The sequence below is a fragment of the Radiomyces spectabilis genome (assembly GCF_025331425.1).
Source record: "Radiomyces spectabilis strain NRRL 2753 chromosome Unknown BYT42scaffold_15, whole genome shotgun sequence".
Lineage (NCBI taxonomy): Eukaryota > Fungi > Mucoromycota > Mucoromycetes > Mucorales > Radiomycetaceae > Radiomyces > Radiomyces spectabilis.
In genome coordinates this window covers 86,121-102,701 of record NW_026251940.1, presented here as the reverse complement: position 1 = coordinate 102,701, position 16,581 = coordinate 86,121, and the positions used below count along the sequence as shown (strand labels likewise).

At 45.1% G+C, this 16,581-nt stretch overlaps 5 protein-coding genes and 1 non-coding gene across 6 annotated transcripts; 2 read left to right on the top strand and 4 right to left on the bottom strand.

Annotated features, from left to right (window-relative positions):
• Nucleotides 1–815: 815 nt before the first annotated feature.
• On the bottom strand, nt 816–1,502 carry BYT42DRAFT_549530 (uncharacterized protein; the record flags this gene model as incomplete). Its single annotated transcript, XM_051566079.1, has 1 exon — nt 816–1,502. The coding sequence occupies one exon, from the start codon at nt 1,500–1,502 to the stop codon at nt 816–818; it is 687 nt and encodes a 228-aa protein (XP_051419003.1).
• A 1,943-nt stretch (nt 1,503–3,445) lies between these two features.
• Nucleotides 3,446–3,518, top strand: BYT42DRAFT_t140. Its single transcript has one exon. It is a non-coding gene; the product is annotated as a tRNA-Thr (tRNA).
• A 1,636-nt stretch (nt 3,519–5,154) lies between these two features.
• On the bottom strand, nt 5,155–5,938 carry BYT42DRAFT_586388 (uncharacterized protein; the record flags this gene model as incomplete). Its single annotated transcript, XM_051570064.1, has 3 exons — nt 5,836–5,938; nt 5,660–5,761; nt 5,155–5,572 (listed from the first exon to the last, which is right to left on the bottom strand). Exons 1-3 carry the CDS (start codon nt 5,910–5,912, stop codon nt 5,155–5,157), a joined length of 597 nt encoding a protein of 198 aa, XP_051419002.1. The 5' UTR covers nt 5,913–5,938.
• A 53-nt stretch (nt 5,939–5,991) lies between these two features.
• Nucleotides 5,992–8,987, bottom strand: BYT42DRAFT_586386 (uncharacterized protein). Its single transcript, XM_051570063.1, has 5 exons — nt 7,555–8,987; nt 7,229–7,498; nt 6,990–7,173; nt 6,799–6,934; nt 5,992–6,719 (listed from the first exon to the last, which is right to left on the bottom strand). The coding sequence occupies exons 1-5, from the start codon at nt 8,891–8,893 to the stop codon at nt 6,228–6,230; spliced, it is 2,421 nt and encodes an 806-aa protein (XP_051419001.1). The 5' UTR covers nt 8,894–8,987; the 3' UTR covers nt 5,992–6,227.
• A 49-nt stretch (nt 8,988–9,036) lies between these two features.
• On the top strand, nt 9,037–14,582 carry BYT42DRAFT_608200 (uncharacterized protein). The gene is made up of 5 exons (XM_051571194.1): nt 9,037–9,489; nt 9,547–10,778; nt 10,833–10,968; nt 11,048–13,805; nt 13,872–14,582. The coding sequence occupies exons 1-5, from the start codon at nt 9,422–9,424 to the stop codon at nt 14,466–14,468; spliced, it is 4,791 nt and encodes a 1,596-aa protein (XP_051419000.1). The 5' UTR covers nt 9,037–9,421; the 3' UTR covers nt 14,469–14,582.
• A 123-nt stretch (nt 14,583–14,705) lies between these two features.
• Nucleotides 14,706–16,497, bottom strand: BYT42DRAFT_539631 (Na+ dependent nucleoside transporter C-terminus-domain-containing protein; the record flags this gene model as incomplete). Its single annotated transcript, XM_051565527.1, has 3 exons — nt 14,706–15,854; nt 15,949–16,321; nt 16,391–16,497. 3 exons carry the CDS (start codon nt 16,495–16,497, stop codon nt 14,706–14,708), a joined length of 1,629 nt encoding a protein of 542 aa, XP_051418999.1.
• Between the last annotated feature and the right edge of the window lie 84 nt (nt 16,498–16,581).

The following is a 16,581-nucleotide window of genomic DNA, read 5'->3' as shown; positions in this document are numbered from 1 at the left end:
CGTCCGTTGGAACGTAGCTGGTGCAGCGGTCAGGCCAAATGGCATTACCAGAAACTCGTAAGTCCCAAACTTTGTTACGAAACCAGTCTTCTTAACCGCGTCTTTGGCCATTGGAATCTGCCAATAGCCACTGGCTGCGTCCAGTGTGCTGAATATGGTCGCCCCACCCATGGCATCCAGGAGCTCATCTATATAAGGCAGCGGGTATGCGTCTTTAACAGTGATTTTGTTCAACTTACGATAATCAATGCACAATCGCTGTGAACCATCCTTCTTTTGCACAAACAGAATCGGCGACGTCCATTCACCACTTGACGGTCGGATGAGCCCCAGCTCCAGGAGGTTGTCTAATTCTTGTCTCAAGATCTTCTCTTCGGCCCAAGTAAGACGGTATGGACGGCATCTGATGGGTTCTTCGGTGCTGGTCCGTATATCGTGTTCCACTCCTTCGACTCGTCCCAGTCCGGTATTCTCGGCGAAGCAGTCTGCATACTCTACCAAGAGAACTTCCATCCCAGGGGCAGGAACTTCTTCGGGGCCCTCCCCCTCATGCGTTGGGTCAATTTCTTCGGGAAACTCCCCCTCATATATTTGGCCAAGAGTACCATCACCTAGCTGTTGGTGAGGCAGTTGAACCGGTTTACTAATTTGCACGCGGTACACTGTCTTCTTATGGCTAAGCTTCTTCTCTGGTTCGGGAACAGGTAGACAGTTGATCACCAGAGTTTGATCCCCTCCTCTAGTGGGCATATGTATGGTTCGCCGACCAGGGTCTACTCGTATGTCGTAGGCGGCCAACCAAGTCATACCTAAAATCAAAAGATCGGTCTCCCTATCTTGGACAGCACAGTGTTCTGGGCGGAACTTCCCATTGACGAAAACAGGTACACTTGGGCACAGGTAGTTCGGGCCTGACTAGTCTCATCCAGCATCTCTATGGCCATCACGTCTTCGTTGAAGGGCAGACCTAATTCGAGGGCTAAGGGCTTGCTTATAACGGAGACACTAGCTCCAGTATCCACTACGGCTATCACTTCGCGGTTCTTGATCTTCACAGGCATCAGGAGGGGTGTACTCCGGTCCATTCGGCTAAAATCGTAAGGGTACTCAAACTCTGAAACGCCTTCCTCGTCAGTCTCATAATCTGTTTCAGTTGTGAACAAGAATGAGTCGTCGCTCTCTTCGGTTGTTGAATTTTCTTCTTCTTCTGCTTTCACTGCGGCATTCACAGCTACCGGTCTTGCTGAACTGCCAGATTCAGATTGTCTTGCCCTTGGCTTTCTCCCATGAAGGAACCGGATACCATCCTGAATGTCACGAGCTGCTTGTTTATCGAGGGCTATTCTTTCTGCCAATGACATTCGCGCGTCGGTTTTGGTCATGAGGTCCCAAATTTTTGTTTCTTGAATTTCTACGGGCAAACGGCGTGGCGGTGCTCTTTTCTTCTTTTTTGGCTTATCTACTGTCGTGGACACTTCGGCTACTTGACCTTCCCACCTCATTGCGGTTGGGCCATTCGGCAAGGGTAGCGATCTCACTTTAGACGTGGAGGGGCCAGCAACAGCTTGCACCAAGGGGACCCCCTGCGAAGTATAGTCAGTCGTCGTTTTCTGTTTTTTTGCACTACCATTTTCTTGACCACTATGGTCTGAACGTTCTCGGCGGTTTGCCCACACCTGGGCTGCTTGTGCCGCCTGCACCAAATTTACTTGCGGTTTGATTGAGGAGTTTTGATGTTGGTTCGAGGCAACAGACTCCTCCGTTACTGTTGCCTCCTGTCTTTTCCCGGGTCTTCACCGGTACCACGCTGGGGACAGTCATACGCACGATGACCCGTCTCATTACACGTATAGCATCTTCCTCTAAATTCGCTGGTGTACGGTCTACGGGGCCCCACGTTATCATAGGAGTATGGTCGGTTCGGTGGCGGTCGCCAGCCTGCATTCATTGGTGAGCCTTGGTTCACCGATGGGGCTTGTCCCATGGGCGGACTGCGGCCTTGGTTGAGCATATGAATCTTGAGCATCTTGAATTCATCAGTGAGCGCATCTACGGCGTCCGAGAGGCTACTAGCAATATCGTCTTCTAACCACTTGCGAGGCTTGGTGAAACTAATTTCAGTATTCTTGGGGGCAGGTTGTTGACCATATTTAATTCTTAGGCCCTCCTCTCTCCGGGCGATGGCGACGGCTTCTTGGTAAGTTCTTGGATGGATGCGGTCTACAGCAATACCCAAATCGAGGTCTAACGCGGCACACAGTACTTCAATCTTTCTCGCATCGTCTTGTAGATCTAGTCGTTGAAACAATTCTTGCTGGAATGTAACTAAATCGGAAACGGGACAGCCATTTTGTTTTTTCTCTCTGAGTTGTCGCCACCATTCTACGTGTAGATCGCTGCTGGCGAATTGTCTCTTGAATTTTTCCTTGAAGTCGTTCCAGGTCTGGGTAGTATCTTCGTTGGCGTCCCACCATGAGCCAGCGGCTCCTTTCAGTAGTGATCCGGCAAGCAGCAGAATCTCGACATCGGAGGCATTCCAACCTCGCTTGGTACGTTCCAATGATCTTAACCATGATAAGGGGTTCTCGCTGGATTGACCCATAAATGGATCCGGTCGGGCCAAAAGGTTTCGCAACGTGGCATGGTTCTCAACAGTCTTGTCGTGAGGTGGCATCTTCAAACAGTGACACAGTACAGCAGGGATGACAATATAATAATAGGTGCAATACACTAATTGGATGGGACTTGACGGCACTTTTCGATATGTTTAAAACTTGGAGCAATGATGGAGTACAATACGCTGGAAACAAGAGAGTCGGCTACGCCCAGCTTCTCCACCAATTGATACGTATGGTACTTGTAGGTGGCAGAGAACAGGCAATGAAGTAAAAAGAGCGTGCGGCAGTACGAATCGCAGGGGTTCTTCTGACACAACGGATATAAACTCTTCTAAAAACACAAAACAAAACGGTGGTGAAACTAGCTACAGGCTCGGAACTCCTTTACCAAGATCAACTCGCTCGATTCACACTCAATCTACTTCTTTGCGAGGGTCGCTGCAACAAGGATGATCGTGTCAATAATTTATTGACTGGGCGTTGGGGATAGACTTTCTTGTCCTGGTTCTTAGTCCGTGAAAAAGATTGTTTATTTCTGATCTGCCTCCCTCCCTCTTTTCTCTGAGTCAACACAGTTAAATTTATCTGAAAAAGGAAATCACAGACAATAGGGCACACTAAAGTTACACAATTATGGTGTCGCCTATCAGTAGCCGTAGAACTTCAGAGCTTCACAATACAAGAGAGCGTGTGTAGAATAAAATAACATGAAATAAAATAAATGAATAAAAAAAAATGCAACACTCTCACCCACTTCAACGTCGTCTCGCCGTTTGCCCTTCGGCTCGCGGCTCAACGTACCACTCCGAATTTATCACAGGAAAAAAGCCTTCTTGGCTCAGTTGGCAGAGCGTCTGCCTAGTAAGCAGAAGGTCGCCAGTTCGATTCTGGCAGAAGGCATTCATTCACACATGAAACCGTGTGTGCAATTGTTTTTGGTGTCGAGACATTTTTTGTTCGGTAAATGTCTTCCAAGTAGTGTCGTAACCTTTTTGTGCTCAGCCAATCAGCCTCAAGATTCCTTTTCCAGCGATCATTACATCATGATCGGCCATCCATCCCAATTCGGCAACCTTGTCAAGAAGTCCTGGCTGGCTCAGCACACTGCGTCATTGCTGTAACCTTCCATTTTTATACCATATCCTGTCATCAATAATAGGATATCTAACATATAAATATCCTTCAAACCAAAATGAATAAACATTATCTTATCCTCCCGTATTTTATTATTCGCTACAGATTTAGTCTACTTCTCTGGCCATTGGAATTCCAGCCCAGATCCTGACGACGACAGTAGAAAGCTGCAAATGTGCAGCGTCGTTGTTTTTCTTATTGATGCCGTACCAGAAATGGTTTTGAAAAATTGAAGTAGACTTTTATTTTACTAATGTGCAGCAGTCTGTGAGGGAATGCTGATGTTTCAAATAAGTATTATAAAATAAAGTAAAGGATTTTCTTTATTAAGAGGATGAAGGTACACACGTTCGTCGTGGACTATTGCGCGCCCTGGATAGAGAAGAAAATAGTCCGAGGAGACGCCACATGGGAACAAGGTACAGTTGAAAAGCCTCGGGAGAAAAAAAATACATAAATAGCGCACAGAAGGCATGAGGCGGCAGACAGGCAAAAAATAAAATAAGAAACTAAAACTACTGCAGTGTCGGGTGCAAAGGAACAAGAGGAGGGAACACCCAAAAAAAACTTAAAATATGAACATTGTCAAAAGGGTTTACCAGAGTCCCGGCAAGAGATCAGATGCGTTTGGTTTGAATGCGCGCATAGAATGAAGTTTACAGCACATTTTTGTCCTTGAAGCAGGTCACCATGCGATCCGCAGCAGCTTGTGGCGCGAATTATGAAATATTATCACCCACTTTATCGCGAGCTCCTTTCGTGCTGAAGTTTCAACGCTGTTAGACAAAGGTTTATTTAATGCCCTATATTTACATTCGCAACATCTGCGGCTAAGTTGTTGGCATGAAACATCTCGAAAATTTTTCGGTAGAACCTGTGGACCTCATGATCTAGGATAGCATCAATAAGAGCGCAGTAGAGAGCACACGTTTAGGATTAAAAGCAGATGCGGTTAAGTGAAAGCATTATCCGAGTTAGGCAGGTAGAAACAGACATTTTATTCATATGCAGTCCTGGAGTCACTTTTTTCCCCGCAAAGCAGGCGATTGCTTTGAAGCATTACAAGAAGAAACTCTGGTTTTTTAATCTAGATCGTTTTCAAATACTTGTTCATCAAAATCAGAGTACAAAAGTCGTAGCAAAACCTCTAGATTACGGCTAAAAAGGCCATTATGTTTGAAACAGTCGGATCTGTCTCTGGGCGATCCGAACTTCATATTAAATCTGCAGGCTCATAAGTTGACATTCAGCTTCATCTAATTTGTAGCTTCTTCATATGCATATCAGCAAATAAGAGAAATAAACGTTCCTTTACACGATTTTGCGACAGGTAATGCGGGTTGGAGTATTACTCAAAAAGACTTTATTTTTTGTTATATGAATGATATGAGCTTTATGACACTTAGATCTTCTGCATAGCAGCGACATCAACGGATTGGACAAAGTCTTCCAGTTCGAGGATCTTGTCGGTCAAGTCATCCAACAAGACCTTGTCATCTTCAACAACACAGTTGATCTGGAGCTTCTTGATACCGAAACCGATAGCAACGAGCTGGGAACCACCCCACAAAAGACCATCCATCTGGATATCACGGACACCCTGAGTCAAGGCTTCCATATCAGTCTCGTCATCCCAAGGCTTGACTTCGAGAGTAACGGTGGTCTTGGCAATAGGCTTGGGCTTAGCGGCCTTCTTGGCATTGTATTCAGCAATACGCTGAGCCTTGATCTTCTCAGCTTCCTCATCAACGTCCTCGTCGTCGGAACCGAAGAGGTCAATGTCGTCCTCATCTTCATCAGCAGCAGCGGGTGCAGAAGACCTGTTTACCAATGTCCATTAGCAAACCACATGCCTCTCTCCAGTTTTTTGCCATTTTTAAAAAAAGGTAAGGACAGCTAATACTTACTTGTTCACTTCAGCGTACCACTTGGCAACGTTGGCGAATTCAGCAGAGGGGGCAGAACCCAAAGCCTTGGCGACGGCGGAATCAGCAGCGGTGGCGCTGGCACTAGAAGTTTAAAAAGCCATTTAGTAATCCAAGCCACCTCAATGTCATGAATTCGAAGGGTTATGAATACGTACGATTCAACGTATTTGTTTTCGGCAAGGAAACCGTCGAGAATGTGAAGAGCCAAGGGAAGTTCAAGAGTGACAGACATTTTTTTCGGATGAAGGAAAGAGTTCGAAAGAAAGAAGACAAGAAAATAAGCAACACGCTAAAAAATTTTTATGTTTTTGCTTTGAGCGGAGACGAAAAACGTCCAATGTTCCTACGGCATAGCCTCCAGTTTTTTCAGATCGCGATTGAGAAAATGCTTCCTTGTCCTTGCATCCCGAAACAACACCAGTCTAAAAAATGGAATTAAATGTAGCAATGAAGAAACTTTTTCTATTGAAAGAGTGCAATACAAAAAAACTGTAGGACACGGATCAAAGGAACAGTTACATTATCTGTGTCATAGACTATCTCACAATCACTTGGACATAAAGGACCACAATAATTGATTATATTGAGCATCCTTTTGCTGAAACAATTCCTCTGCAGAAATTTCCTTCATTGCATCCTGGATCACGTCCTGAGGTTCAATCGAATCATCCTCGCTCTGCGCGCTTAAATTTTGCTCGATAGCATTGTCATCTTCGTCATAACGACCATCATGACCACTGTCATTGTCGTCGATATCACCAACAGTTTCTTGCTTAGCATTTTTCTCTTCTTTTGTGTCCACGCGAGCTTTCTTTTTCTTGGGTCCATGCTGCTCTTCTTCTTTTTCGTCAAATACTTGTTGCTCTTCAGGATTTTCGTTCTGTGTCTGGCAACTGCGAGATGTATTTGTATTGGTATCCCTCGCATCTTTGTTTACTTCTGGATCAACGTCGTCGGAATTTCGAAGCTTTATCTGCCATTTTTTGCATTGTGCCTTTAAAACTTGTTCGATGCGCTTATTTCCTGCGTATGGCTTATACTTCAAAAAACAAAGTCAAAGACATAATAATTAATTACCCTGGATACTGCCACAGACCGTTTGTTCGATTGGCAATTACCTCAGTAGGTAGCAACGCTGGTGGATATCTGCTCAGATTGAGGAAAAATTCCGCCACGAACTCTTTGACTCGGTTATACAGCTCGAGCAGAACGTCGTTTGAAATTTTCACATGAGGAGATGCCGTAGAGCGATTGCTAATGCAAGAAAATCAGCAACTTTCATTCCTCCTGTCATGTTCTTTAGGTTTACCTTGATGCTAAAGAACAAATCTTTTGTACATCGAAAAATTCGTGGAGACGGACCAATTGGTATTCAGATCCCAATGTTGCCATGCCGAAGATCATACTATCCGATAAAGTACCGTCCGGCAAAGTTGCATCGCTGTAATCGATGATGCTGTCGATTCTTTTCAATACGTCAACGCGCTGAAATTCTATTCATACCATTAAATACGACATTCCGATCTGTATGAAGATTGTGACACATACTACATAGATAACGCTTGCTCATCCTCTCCCGCCTTGTAAGATGGCGTTTTCGCCATCTAGTTATTTCTTCACGTAAAGTTGACATGACCTTTTCTCCTTCACTGGTCCGTGGCGGGGCAGACCCGGTTGGGCTGTCATCCACAGGGCCTTCAGGCAAGTTTTCCAATATTATTCCGGCTTGCTCTGACTCGAATTTCAGCCATTCATCCGTCATCTCATATGCAATCAAAATATCTTCCTCGGCACATGGTCCCGATTTGCCTGATCTGTCTATGCGATCCGATGAGCATATGTATTTTCTTCAAAACGCCCTTATCATTGCTTACCTATTGATTGATGATGTTCCTTGCTAAGACGATCTAAGGTCGACAGATATGACATAACTTCATATACTGATTTTGTTGGTCCTATCCGTTGCTGTATGTCACGAACATTCTTTTTTCCACATCGTTCCACTCCAAGGAAGAAGCGTGATTTCTCCCAGGCAGTCCAATAAGTTTCACCAATATATGAGTCTTCAAATTGATTGTCCTCAATATACCCATTTAAAGCTTCGTATTCTGCTTGAGCAAGCAATCGACTATATCGTATAGACTGTCTTTTTCGTTTGGTCATTTTTTTAGAAGTCGGTGGTAAGGACGACGTGGCATGATGTGGAGAGGACAATGGTGAGCTCGATGGTGGCGGCATGCCAGGTAAAGAAACACGAGGGACGTTGTAGGAGGAAGCTCCATGGGTAGATAATGAATCAAACGGACTGTTTGAAGGATACTGTGTGGTATAACTGAGGCCGGTAGGTTGCAACATAGGTGATTGAACCATACATTCATTAGGTGGCCAATGTGGGATTGGCCTCATGCTGTCAAAATCTGCTACGGTTCCTGCGGCACTTTTATCTTCACGTTGTATGTGCCTTTGATTTTCTCGCTCCAAACACTGATGCAAAATAGTTGGATGCTGCGCTGTCGTCGGTTTATTAGTAAAAGGAGATTCATCTGTCGTCTCTTGGTATGGCGGAGGTAACTGTCGTTTGGTGTTAGAATGACTAGACAAAGGAGGTGTTGCTGTGGTATTTTGTAATCGCGAAGGTGGATGTTCCATTATATGAGGGGTATCTAAGGCTGCCGGTTTGGGTGTGGGTGCCTCATATTGCGGCGGTATGCTGTAGGTCCACTGGAAAGAATGTTGTGAATTTGCACCATAATAACTCGAAACGATCGGTTGAACAGGGACATCGTAGCAAAAAGGGATCGGCTGTGGCATGAATTCATAATTGGCTGAGAACATCGGTACACCAGTACCCGTATAATATCCGTCGGGGAAACTTTGAGTTACTGCGTTGGAGGTGAAACTCTGTGTGTCAAAGCTGGATCCGGTACCGAATGGGAACTTTATAGCCGGAGCCAATCGTCTGAGAGAGGATGTCTTTTGCACCTTACGTCTGTCGCGTTTTTGTTGCTTCGGTCTAGATCTCGCGCGAGATATGAAGGCCATTTTGTCGCCATGTATGAACGGTTGACCATACTTAACAGCTTTCTTTGGCCTTCCTGATCGCCGTATTGAGGATTCTGCAGATTCCGCTTCCGCATGTTCAAGACCAACGTCAGCATCCAGTTCTTCCGTTAAGCATTTGTTGTTATGATTCGCAGAATCATCACCGTCCATGATAACGGGAATTGGTGAACCCTATCCAACACAGCTGCGACAGGCGTGATGAAATTATTTGACATGGCAAAGCCACCAATTTTTCAAGAATGTGTTTCATCCGCTGCTGAAAAATAAAAAATGGGAAATCCATGTTGCATGAAAAAAAACAATTAGTGGAGAAAAGAAAAAAAAAGACGTCAAATATGTCCTGATTTGATATGATCGTGCATGCTCTGTGTATCATGATCCCGAATCGCTTGCTTTATTAAGTACTACCGTCACTGAAAAAGGTAGAAAATCCCATCAAATACGGTTAGAATCGGGCAGCTTGGGGCCCGGGTGGCCAGTTTTTGAAAGCCATACCATGAACTTTTACGGTTTGACAAGTCGTTGTATCGTATCACAAGTGAAGTTCAAAATTGTCAATTAACCATGTGAAGCAAATAAATAACTCGAAAAAAATACTACTCGTAATATATCAAAACTAGCCTAGTTTTTACCCTTTCTTCTCGTATACCTTTTGCATGCCACGGATCGCAACCCTACATGCCGTCTCCTTGGAACACTACAATGAGACGTCTCCATCAACAAACGTCTTCCCAACAGAACCAAGGGTGAGATTGACCCTTGAATGCAGACGATAATCAAGCTAACGATTAAAATCATCGCAGTGAAGTACCAGGCAATCGTTCTTCGCAAACCCCCCTGGACGATGAATATAACCAAGCAACGGCTTTAACTGCGAATATGCCTCTCCCCCAAGAAACAGCTATCGACGTGTCTAGAAGAACGCGCAATAACTCTCTTATATTGCCAGAACTCATAAATGAAATCAATACCAAAGGAACGCGTGAACGAGCGGCTTTGGCAACCGTGTTTGGCATACAAGAATATACCGATGGTGGCATATTTTGGGAGACTGCTATGGCAGATGAGGGGCAGCCAGCTCGGAAACACTCCAACGATATGGAGGAATCAGTGACAGGTGCTGGCACCTGTAATCATTACGGTAAAAACCATGATGAGAACCATGCAGCACTGGTGGAGTGTGCGTTCAAAGATGTCGGGCTACAGAGTTTTCTGCCATCCAGTTCGTTTACGCATGAACCGTTTGGAAATTTTTCATTGCCGGATATCCCAGCCGTCAGCAATTTCAATGATCTGCTTGCTGAAGATGATTTCATGTTTCCTGCCAATCCATCGTCTGTACTTCTACATCATCTGACACCTATCGCGAGTGGAAGATCTGTTTCTTCAGACCACAATTCGTCTCACTTACAGGCTCAAACCCCACCGCCGATCGATCTTTCCGTTTCCGAGGGAGATATTGGTCCACCACTTCTTTTTATCGATTATCCACCGGCCATTTTTGATCTATTAAAATCAGACGACGATCCTCATATTATTGTATGGGGTCCGGATCCTAATATGTTATCGGCAAGTTTGGCAACAACGGGGCAAAATATATCGGCCACTTGCTCAGCCTATTCGTCACTGGCAGCTCGAAATGTAAATGCTTGCGCAGGCAGACCGGCTTTGAAAGGATTCTCGTCCAACACAACAGCGATTTCCTCAGAACCTCCATCACCGATATCAGAGAGACCTCTCTCCGCTAGATGGTCTTTATTACCAGACACTATTCGGCTGGGCAACGCCTTAAGCCGCCCGCGCTCACGCCTTATGTCACCCTTACGTTCGGTTGCATCAGACACCAATATTGTAAAAGATGCTCATATAAGTTTGAAAACCAAGCTATCCTTGAAACGATCGCTTGCGAAAAACCGCCACAAAACCGATAATGCCAAGTCTGATAACCAAGAGAAACTTGCACCACACCATATTCCTATGGTAATCGAAGCGGCAACTGTCGAGAAATTAGTTGAGAAATTGACCAGCACAATAGGTAATGATAGAAAATTCTGATAAATAATCCAAAAGCTAACGTGGATGGACATAGATTACACTTTCATGACAGACTTCTTTTTGACTTACCGACTCTTTATTTCGCCGATACAATTATGCAAGTTGTTGATATTGCGGTTCGACTGGGCTTTGGCGAACGACACTGAAGAGCGTCGTATAGTGCGAATCAGGTATAATAACAGTTCTTCACTTATTGCTCATCCTATTGACAGCTGTTTTGAAAGGGCGAACGCTAAATACATTTAACAGAACGTTCGTAGTACTCCGACATTGGCTGCTCAATTATTTCGTGCACGACTTTATCCCCTCTCGTGAATTGCGCGTTATTCTCACATCCTTTTTGAATGGTCTTCCACGCCATCCTCTCGTCAAATCTTCGCCTCGAGATCAACGTATTGTAAAGGGACTAAAGCGCGTTGTCAGGCGGTTGAAGAAAGTATACTATTATGGTTCCACCTCGGAACGAGTCAAAGTGATATTGCCTCCGCCAGCCACTGATCAACTAGAAAGGGTCAAGGAAATGGCTCGAGCTCAGTTATCTCAGGGTGTCATTCGCAGGAAAACTGCCTTGGTGCGTGGCGTGAACGTTGGTGGCAAGCATAATGGTAACATGGCCATTCAGGATACACGACAGGCTCAAGTGGTTGTTATTGGTAGCGTGCAAGGAAAGCATACGCAATATATGCGTCCCTCAATGTCTCAGCGGTCCCCATCGCGTTTGAGCAGTGCAATCAGCCATAGTGCTGATATTCAGACCATCAAAGCATCTTATTTGCAACGTATGCAACAACAAAAGAAAATGGAGGACGAACAAAATCCTGGCAGCATAGCTAGCCCTCGAGACTCCTTGGTCACGGATAGCTCACAAACAAGCGTTGTATCAGATGATTCTCTCGATAGTGCAATCAGCCCTGGCACAACAGATACGGAAGAGGATATGGATGACGACGAGCAGTCTCACAGATATTACCGTTCGTCTTTCGAGTGGGTTGATGCAGAACGTCTGAGCCAACAATGGGAGAACGAACGTCATAAATCTGAAGAAGACGAGGAACAACAAAGAAAGCAGTTTTTTACAAGTAGGCCATCCGATGGCGCTGAAGTATGTGATTGGCCACCAAACAACGAACAGCCATCATTGAACCTCAAAGATAACACATCAACTTTTTCGGCGCCACATACCCTACGATCTCCGGCATCCAGCGGTCCTGGTCGCATGCATCAGCCATCTGAGGCAGATCCATCAATAGCAGCTTCGTCGGCAGGTCGAAAGAACACCAATAAGCGACCTCCGCTGCCGCCGCAATTTTTAGGTTCTGACAAAAATCGAGACACTACGAAAGAAACAAGAACTGCAGACTTCAATACCGTTGCAACTGCCTCCAGCACATCGCCGCTTACGAACCAATCATCAACTGCAAGTCGCTCCTTAACACGCATGCCTTCCGAACGATGGTGTCGAAAATCGCCAGATGAAGATCCTTTGAACCGACCCATTTCTCCACCAAGATCTGAAAGTTTACCGGTTGAAATCATCCGTGCCCTTGATATTAACGATCTAGGGCCTGTCAAATCTGCGACCGGTCTGTCGATTAACTTATCCCGTAAAAGCATCGAGCGACGTAAAAGCGAAAACGAGCTTCGGGCGGGAAGTAGCTCTCCTGGGCCCTACTCCGCCAATATATTGGGTACGAACTTGGCAGACCATATACCGGATGTCCCTCCTTTACGACAAGCGGTAGACGGGCCTCAGAGCAAGATACTTAGTCATACGTTGTCGTCTGAAAAGAGAACTCTCACGCCCATGCCAGTGGAAACATCGCCAATCGATAACTTTGAAGCAATTCCTTACGATCAAACTACCAGTGTCCCTTTTACTCCTCCCTCCAGTGGAATCAGCCTTAGCCGTCCTGTAAGCAAGCGCAGTCTGTCCAAGGCATTCAAAAAGGTCTTGAAGCAAGATGTGCCAGCAACCGCGACATCTGATACTTTGCTCAATGAAACGAGTGGGCCTGAATCACCCTCCCTTTCGCCGTCAACTGATACTAGAGAAAATCCATCTGCGATGACAGCAAGCGATCGCATTGTCAGTAGGATTGCACAACAGCTAAGGAACAGCGAAGTGGATATTGAACCCTGTGATTGCAGGAAATGCACCGGCGAAGATCAGGGACCGGTTTCTTGTCGACGTCTGAGCATTCTTCTCGCAGGAGATGAAGAGCGTCGTCACAGCTTGGAATTACGAAGACGACGCGGCGCTAGTATTGATCGTGAGCCGCGATCGCTGGACTTCGGTGTGCAGAGTCTGGGCCAGGAAGATAAAAGAAGCAACTTGAAGTCGAAACATGCAGGACCAATATACCTGGGACACCTTGATCCCAGTTCCGAAGATCCTGAATCGCAAAATACAATGCATATCCAAGAAGCGCCAAGCATTTCGCAAGTCGAATCTGATGCTGACAGTGCTTTAGCAACAGCGGTCTCGGCTTCCATCAACACCGTTTCAACCAGCCGCGCTGACCTTCCTTCCGAAATTCTAAGCATCACCAACATGATTCAGCGGCACGAAGATCCAGAACTCACAAACTCACTCTACACGTACGATAACACGATTCATCATACATGGAATAATTTAGAGTCAAATACATTATCGAGCGACATTATTCCGTCGGAACATCATAGTTTTATCCTGGACCACCGATCAGCAAAAATGGCACAGCAGTTCTGTTTGATAGAACGTGATATACTACTGGTCGTTGACTGGGAAGACCTGGTACACTGTCGCTGGACCAAAATGGATCATCATCAGGAACACAGCAACGTGGACCGGGATAATCATGACGAAAAGGCTTCGATATTGGACGAAGAAGCTGATTGCGGAGGTGGCGTAGAGCAGGTCATTGAGCGCTTCAATACCGTCTGTCAATGGGTTGCGTCGGAAATCGTAAGAACACGAGACATCAACGAACGAACCAAACTCATCGAGAAATTTATTCGATTAGCTCAGGTAAAGTATCTTTTAATATCATAGCGGCAGAGCGACATTGGGTACTCATGAAGCGTCTTATGATAGAAATGCAAACTTTTCTCCAACTTCGCTACACTGGTACAGATCGTATTGGGTTTACAGTCACCGTCCATTTCGCGGCTGAAAAAAACGTGGTCCAAAGTCGGATCTTCAGAACTCCGTTTGCTGGATCAACTGTCCGCTTTCACCTCTCCTATGCGGAATTGGAAACATATTCGCGACAGTATGACACTGGTGGCAGAAGAGCACGGTATGTCCTCCACCGATATACAGATCGAATTACCGAGTACAAATTATCGTACTTTCCGAAGAACGAAAATCAAGTATCCTTTTGGCGGCTGCATCCCGTTTCTGGGCATATACCTGTCTGATTTAGTATTCAACTCGGAACAACCGCCTTATCTGAATCCAGGAAATGAGGCATCAAACGATACTGCCGATGTTTCGCCAGTGGTTCGGCAACCTTTGGTGAACTTTCGTAAACACAGAATTATGGCAACAGTTATCAAACGGGTTTTAACATTTCGCCAGCTAGCCAATCGATATTCTTTCGACATCGAAGACGATTTATATGAGCTATGTTGGCATTTGCAGGTCCTTGATTCGGATGCAATTCGAAAGTTAAGTCATGAAATAGAGTAAAACCATTCATTTAGCCATTTTTTCGTATTTTAGCTATAGTTTATACTTATTTATACCCTATCATCTTGTTTATATCTTTTTTAACTGCCCGGCTCCATCCATTTTTCATAGAATAAATACCACAGCCAAAGAAAAATAATGATAAATAGTCTTTTTATAATAGGAGGATTAGGTGGATGTTTATAACAGTAAGAAATTAAATACACATAAGATGGAAGACCATAAAAAAAAAGTGGATTAGTGCAACATGCCAGCAATCGATGCTGAGACCCAGGTACTCATAGCACCGCAAATCATAGCAGACAAAGCCAAGCCGGAAATATCACCAGCACGCTTGGGAGCCAGACTGCTAAGCACACCGATCTGCATACCAACACTTGACAAGTTGGCAAAACCGCAAAGAGCATAAGTGGCAACGACCATGGAGCGTTCACTGATGGCATTTTCTTGATAGAGTTTCATCATATCCATGTAAGCGACGAATTCGTTAGCCCAAATCTTGGTAGCCATCAGTTGACCCACAGCGACAAGGTCCTTCGTATCGGTACCGATCATCCAGGAGATGGGAACAAAAATGTAACCAGTGATCATTTGAAGAGTCAACTCTTGAATGCTGACAAAGTTGCCAAGCCATGTCAAACCAGCGTTCACGGCATAGAGAAGGGCCAGGATAGAAATCAGGTTTGCGCAGATAAGCAAACAGATGTTGATACCAGTGGCTGCACCTGTACCAGCAGCGTGCAAGAAATTGGCGGCCTTTTCGTCGCTTTCGGGGACCTTGACTTCACCCTTGGTCATGGGTTCATCAACTTCAGGATATCGCATTTTGGAAACAGCAATGGAGCAAGGAATGGACATAACACACGATGTCAAAAGAGCTTGACCGGGAATACCCATGGAAATATAAGCATACAGGACAGAACCGGAAATAGTGGCAAAACCAGAAGCCATAACTTGATGCATTTCACAGTTGGTCAAATAAGGCATAAACGGCTTGATCAACAAGGCATTCTCGCACTGGCCAAGGAAAGGAGACGCACAGGCAACGACAGCTTCGGCACCAGAGATACGCAACACGTTCACGAAAATAACAGCACTCTTACGGAGCAACCATTGAAGGGAACCAAGGTAGTACAGCATTTGAACAGTGGCAGCGAAGAAAATAAGAGCTGGGAATACACCGACAGCGAAGATGCCCGAGTTGGCAATTTCCGCACCAAACACAAATTCAGTACCATATCGAGACTTGCTCAAATAACCTTCACAGAAGTGAGCAGCCCAGGCAAAAATATCATGACCAGCCTTGGTACGGAACACAAACAAAGCCAATAAAAATTGCAGCAGAAGAGCGGTGGTGATGGTCGTCCAGTTGATGGCACGGCGGTTCTTTTAAATTGGAAAAATAGAAAAAACAAGGAAATTAGAAACCCGCCAAACCAAATCAAGTGGAGGCAATGGAAGTATGGAAACAAATACTTACTGTGGAGGTGATGTACATAATGGCTATGAAGATGACAAGACCGATCAAGGAGTATAAACGTTGAAGCCGTGTGGACGAATGTTCATTGACGGGGAAAGCAAACACGGTAGCAGCAATTGCAGCGAAAACAAAGGCGCCATAGAGAAGACTGCGTAAACGAGGATTGACCATCTTCACGGGCTTGGCGATCATGGAGATAAGCATACCCCAAGGCTTGGTAACAACAGTCGTTGGTACATGGCAGAAGAACATATAAATGCTGAACCAAGCGTAGACCAAACCGAGGATCAGATTTTCTTGATTATAGCCTTTGGGGATCTGTAAGGCAAACGCAGCAGAGACAAAACCAGTTGCAATAAGCCACATTACCAAACTATGAAGAACATCCCATCAGATATTGTTCATTGTATATATTTTCAATATTGAAACAAGAGGTACTTACTGGAACCAGAAGATGTGCTTGTTATAGAAGGCGGCGAACTTACCGGAACGATGGAGCTCGACGTCTTCACTGATCATATCTTGGTCAGCCGCCTTTTCGGGACCCATATTAATGGACGCATTGAAGGCGTTCTTTTCATCGCCATTATAAGGTTCAGTAGGTGCACTTGTATACAGAGTTTCTTCTACGGG

Bases quoted from the DNA above. Each gene is read 5' to 3' on its own strand.
- BYT42DRAFT_586386 (XM_051570063.1), bottom strand. From the start codon at position 8,893: ATGGACGGTGATGATTCTGCGAATCATAACAACAAATGCTTAACGGAA. The intron at 7,174-7,228 runs GTATGTGTCACA...TGGTATGAATAG, and splicing joins GAGCAAGCGTTATCTATGTA to AATTTCAGCGCGTTGACGTA. The intron at 6,720-6,798 runs GTAATTGCCAAT...TGTTTTTTGAAG, and splicing joins CAGCGTTGCTACCTACTGAG to TATAAGCCATACGCAGGAAA.
- BYT42DRAFT_608200 (XM_051571194.1), top strand. From the start codon at position 9,422: ATGCCGTCTCCTTGGAACACTACAATGAGACGTCTCCATCAACAAACG. The intron at 9,490-9,546 runs GTGAGATTGACC...AAATCATCGCAG, and splicing joins TCTTCCCAACAGAACCAAGG to TGAAGTACCAGGCAATCGTT. The intron at 10,779-10,832 runs GTAATGATAGAA...GGATGGACATAG, and splicing joins GAAATTGACCAGCACAATAG to ATTACACTTTCATGACAGAC.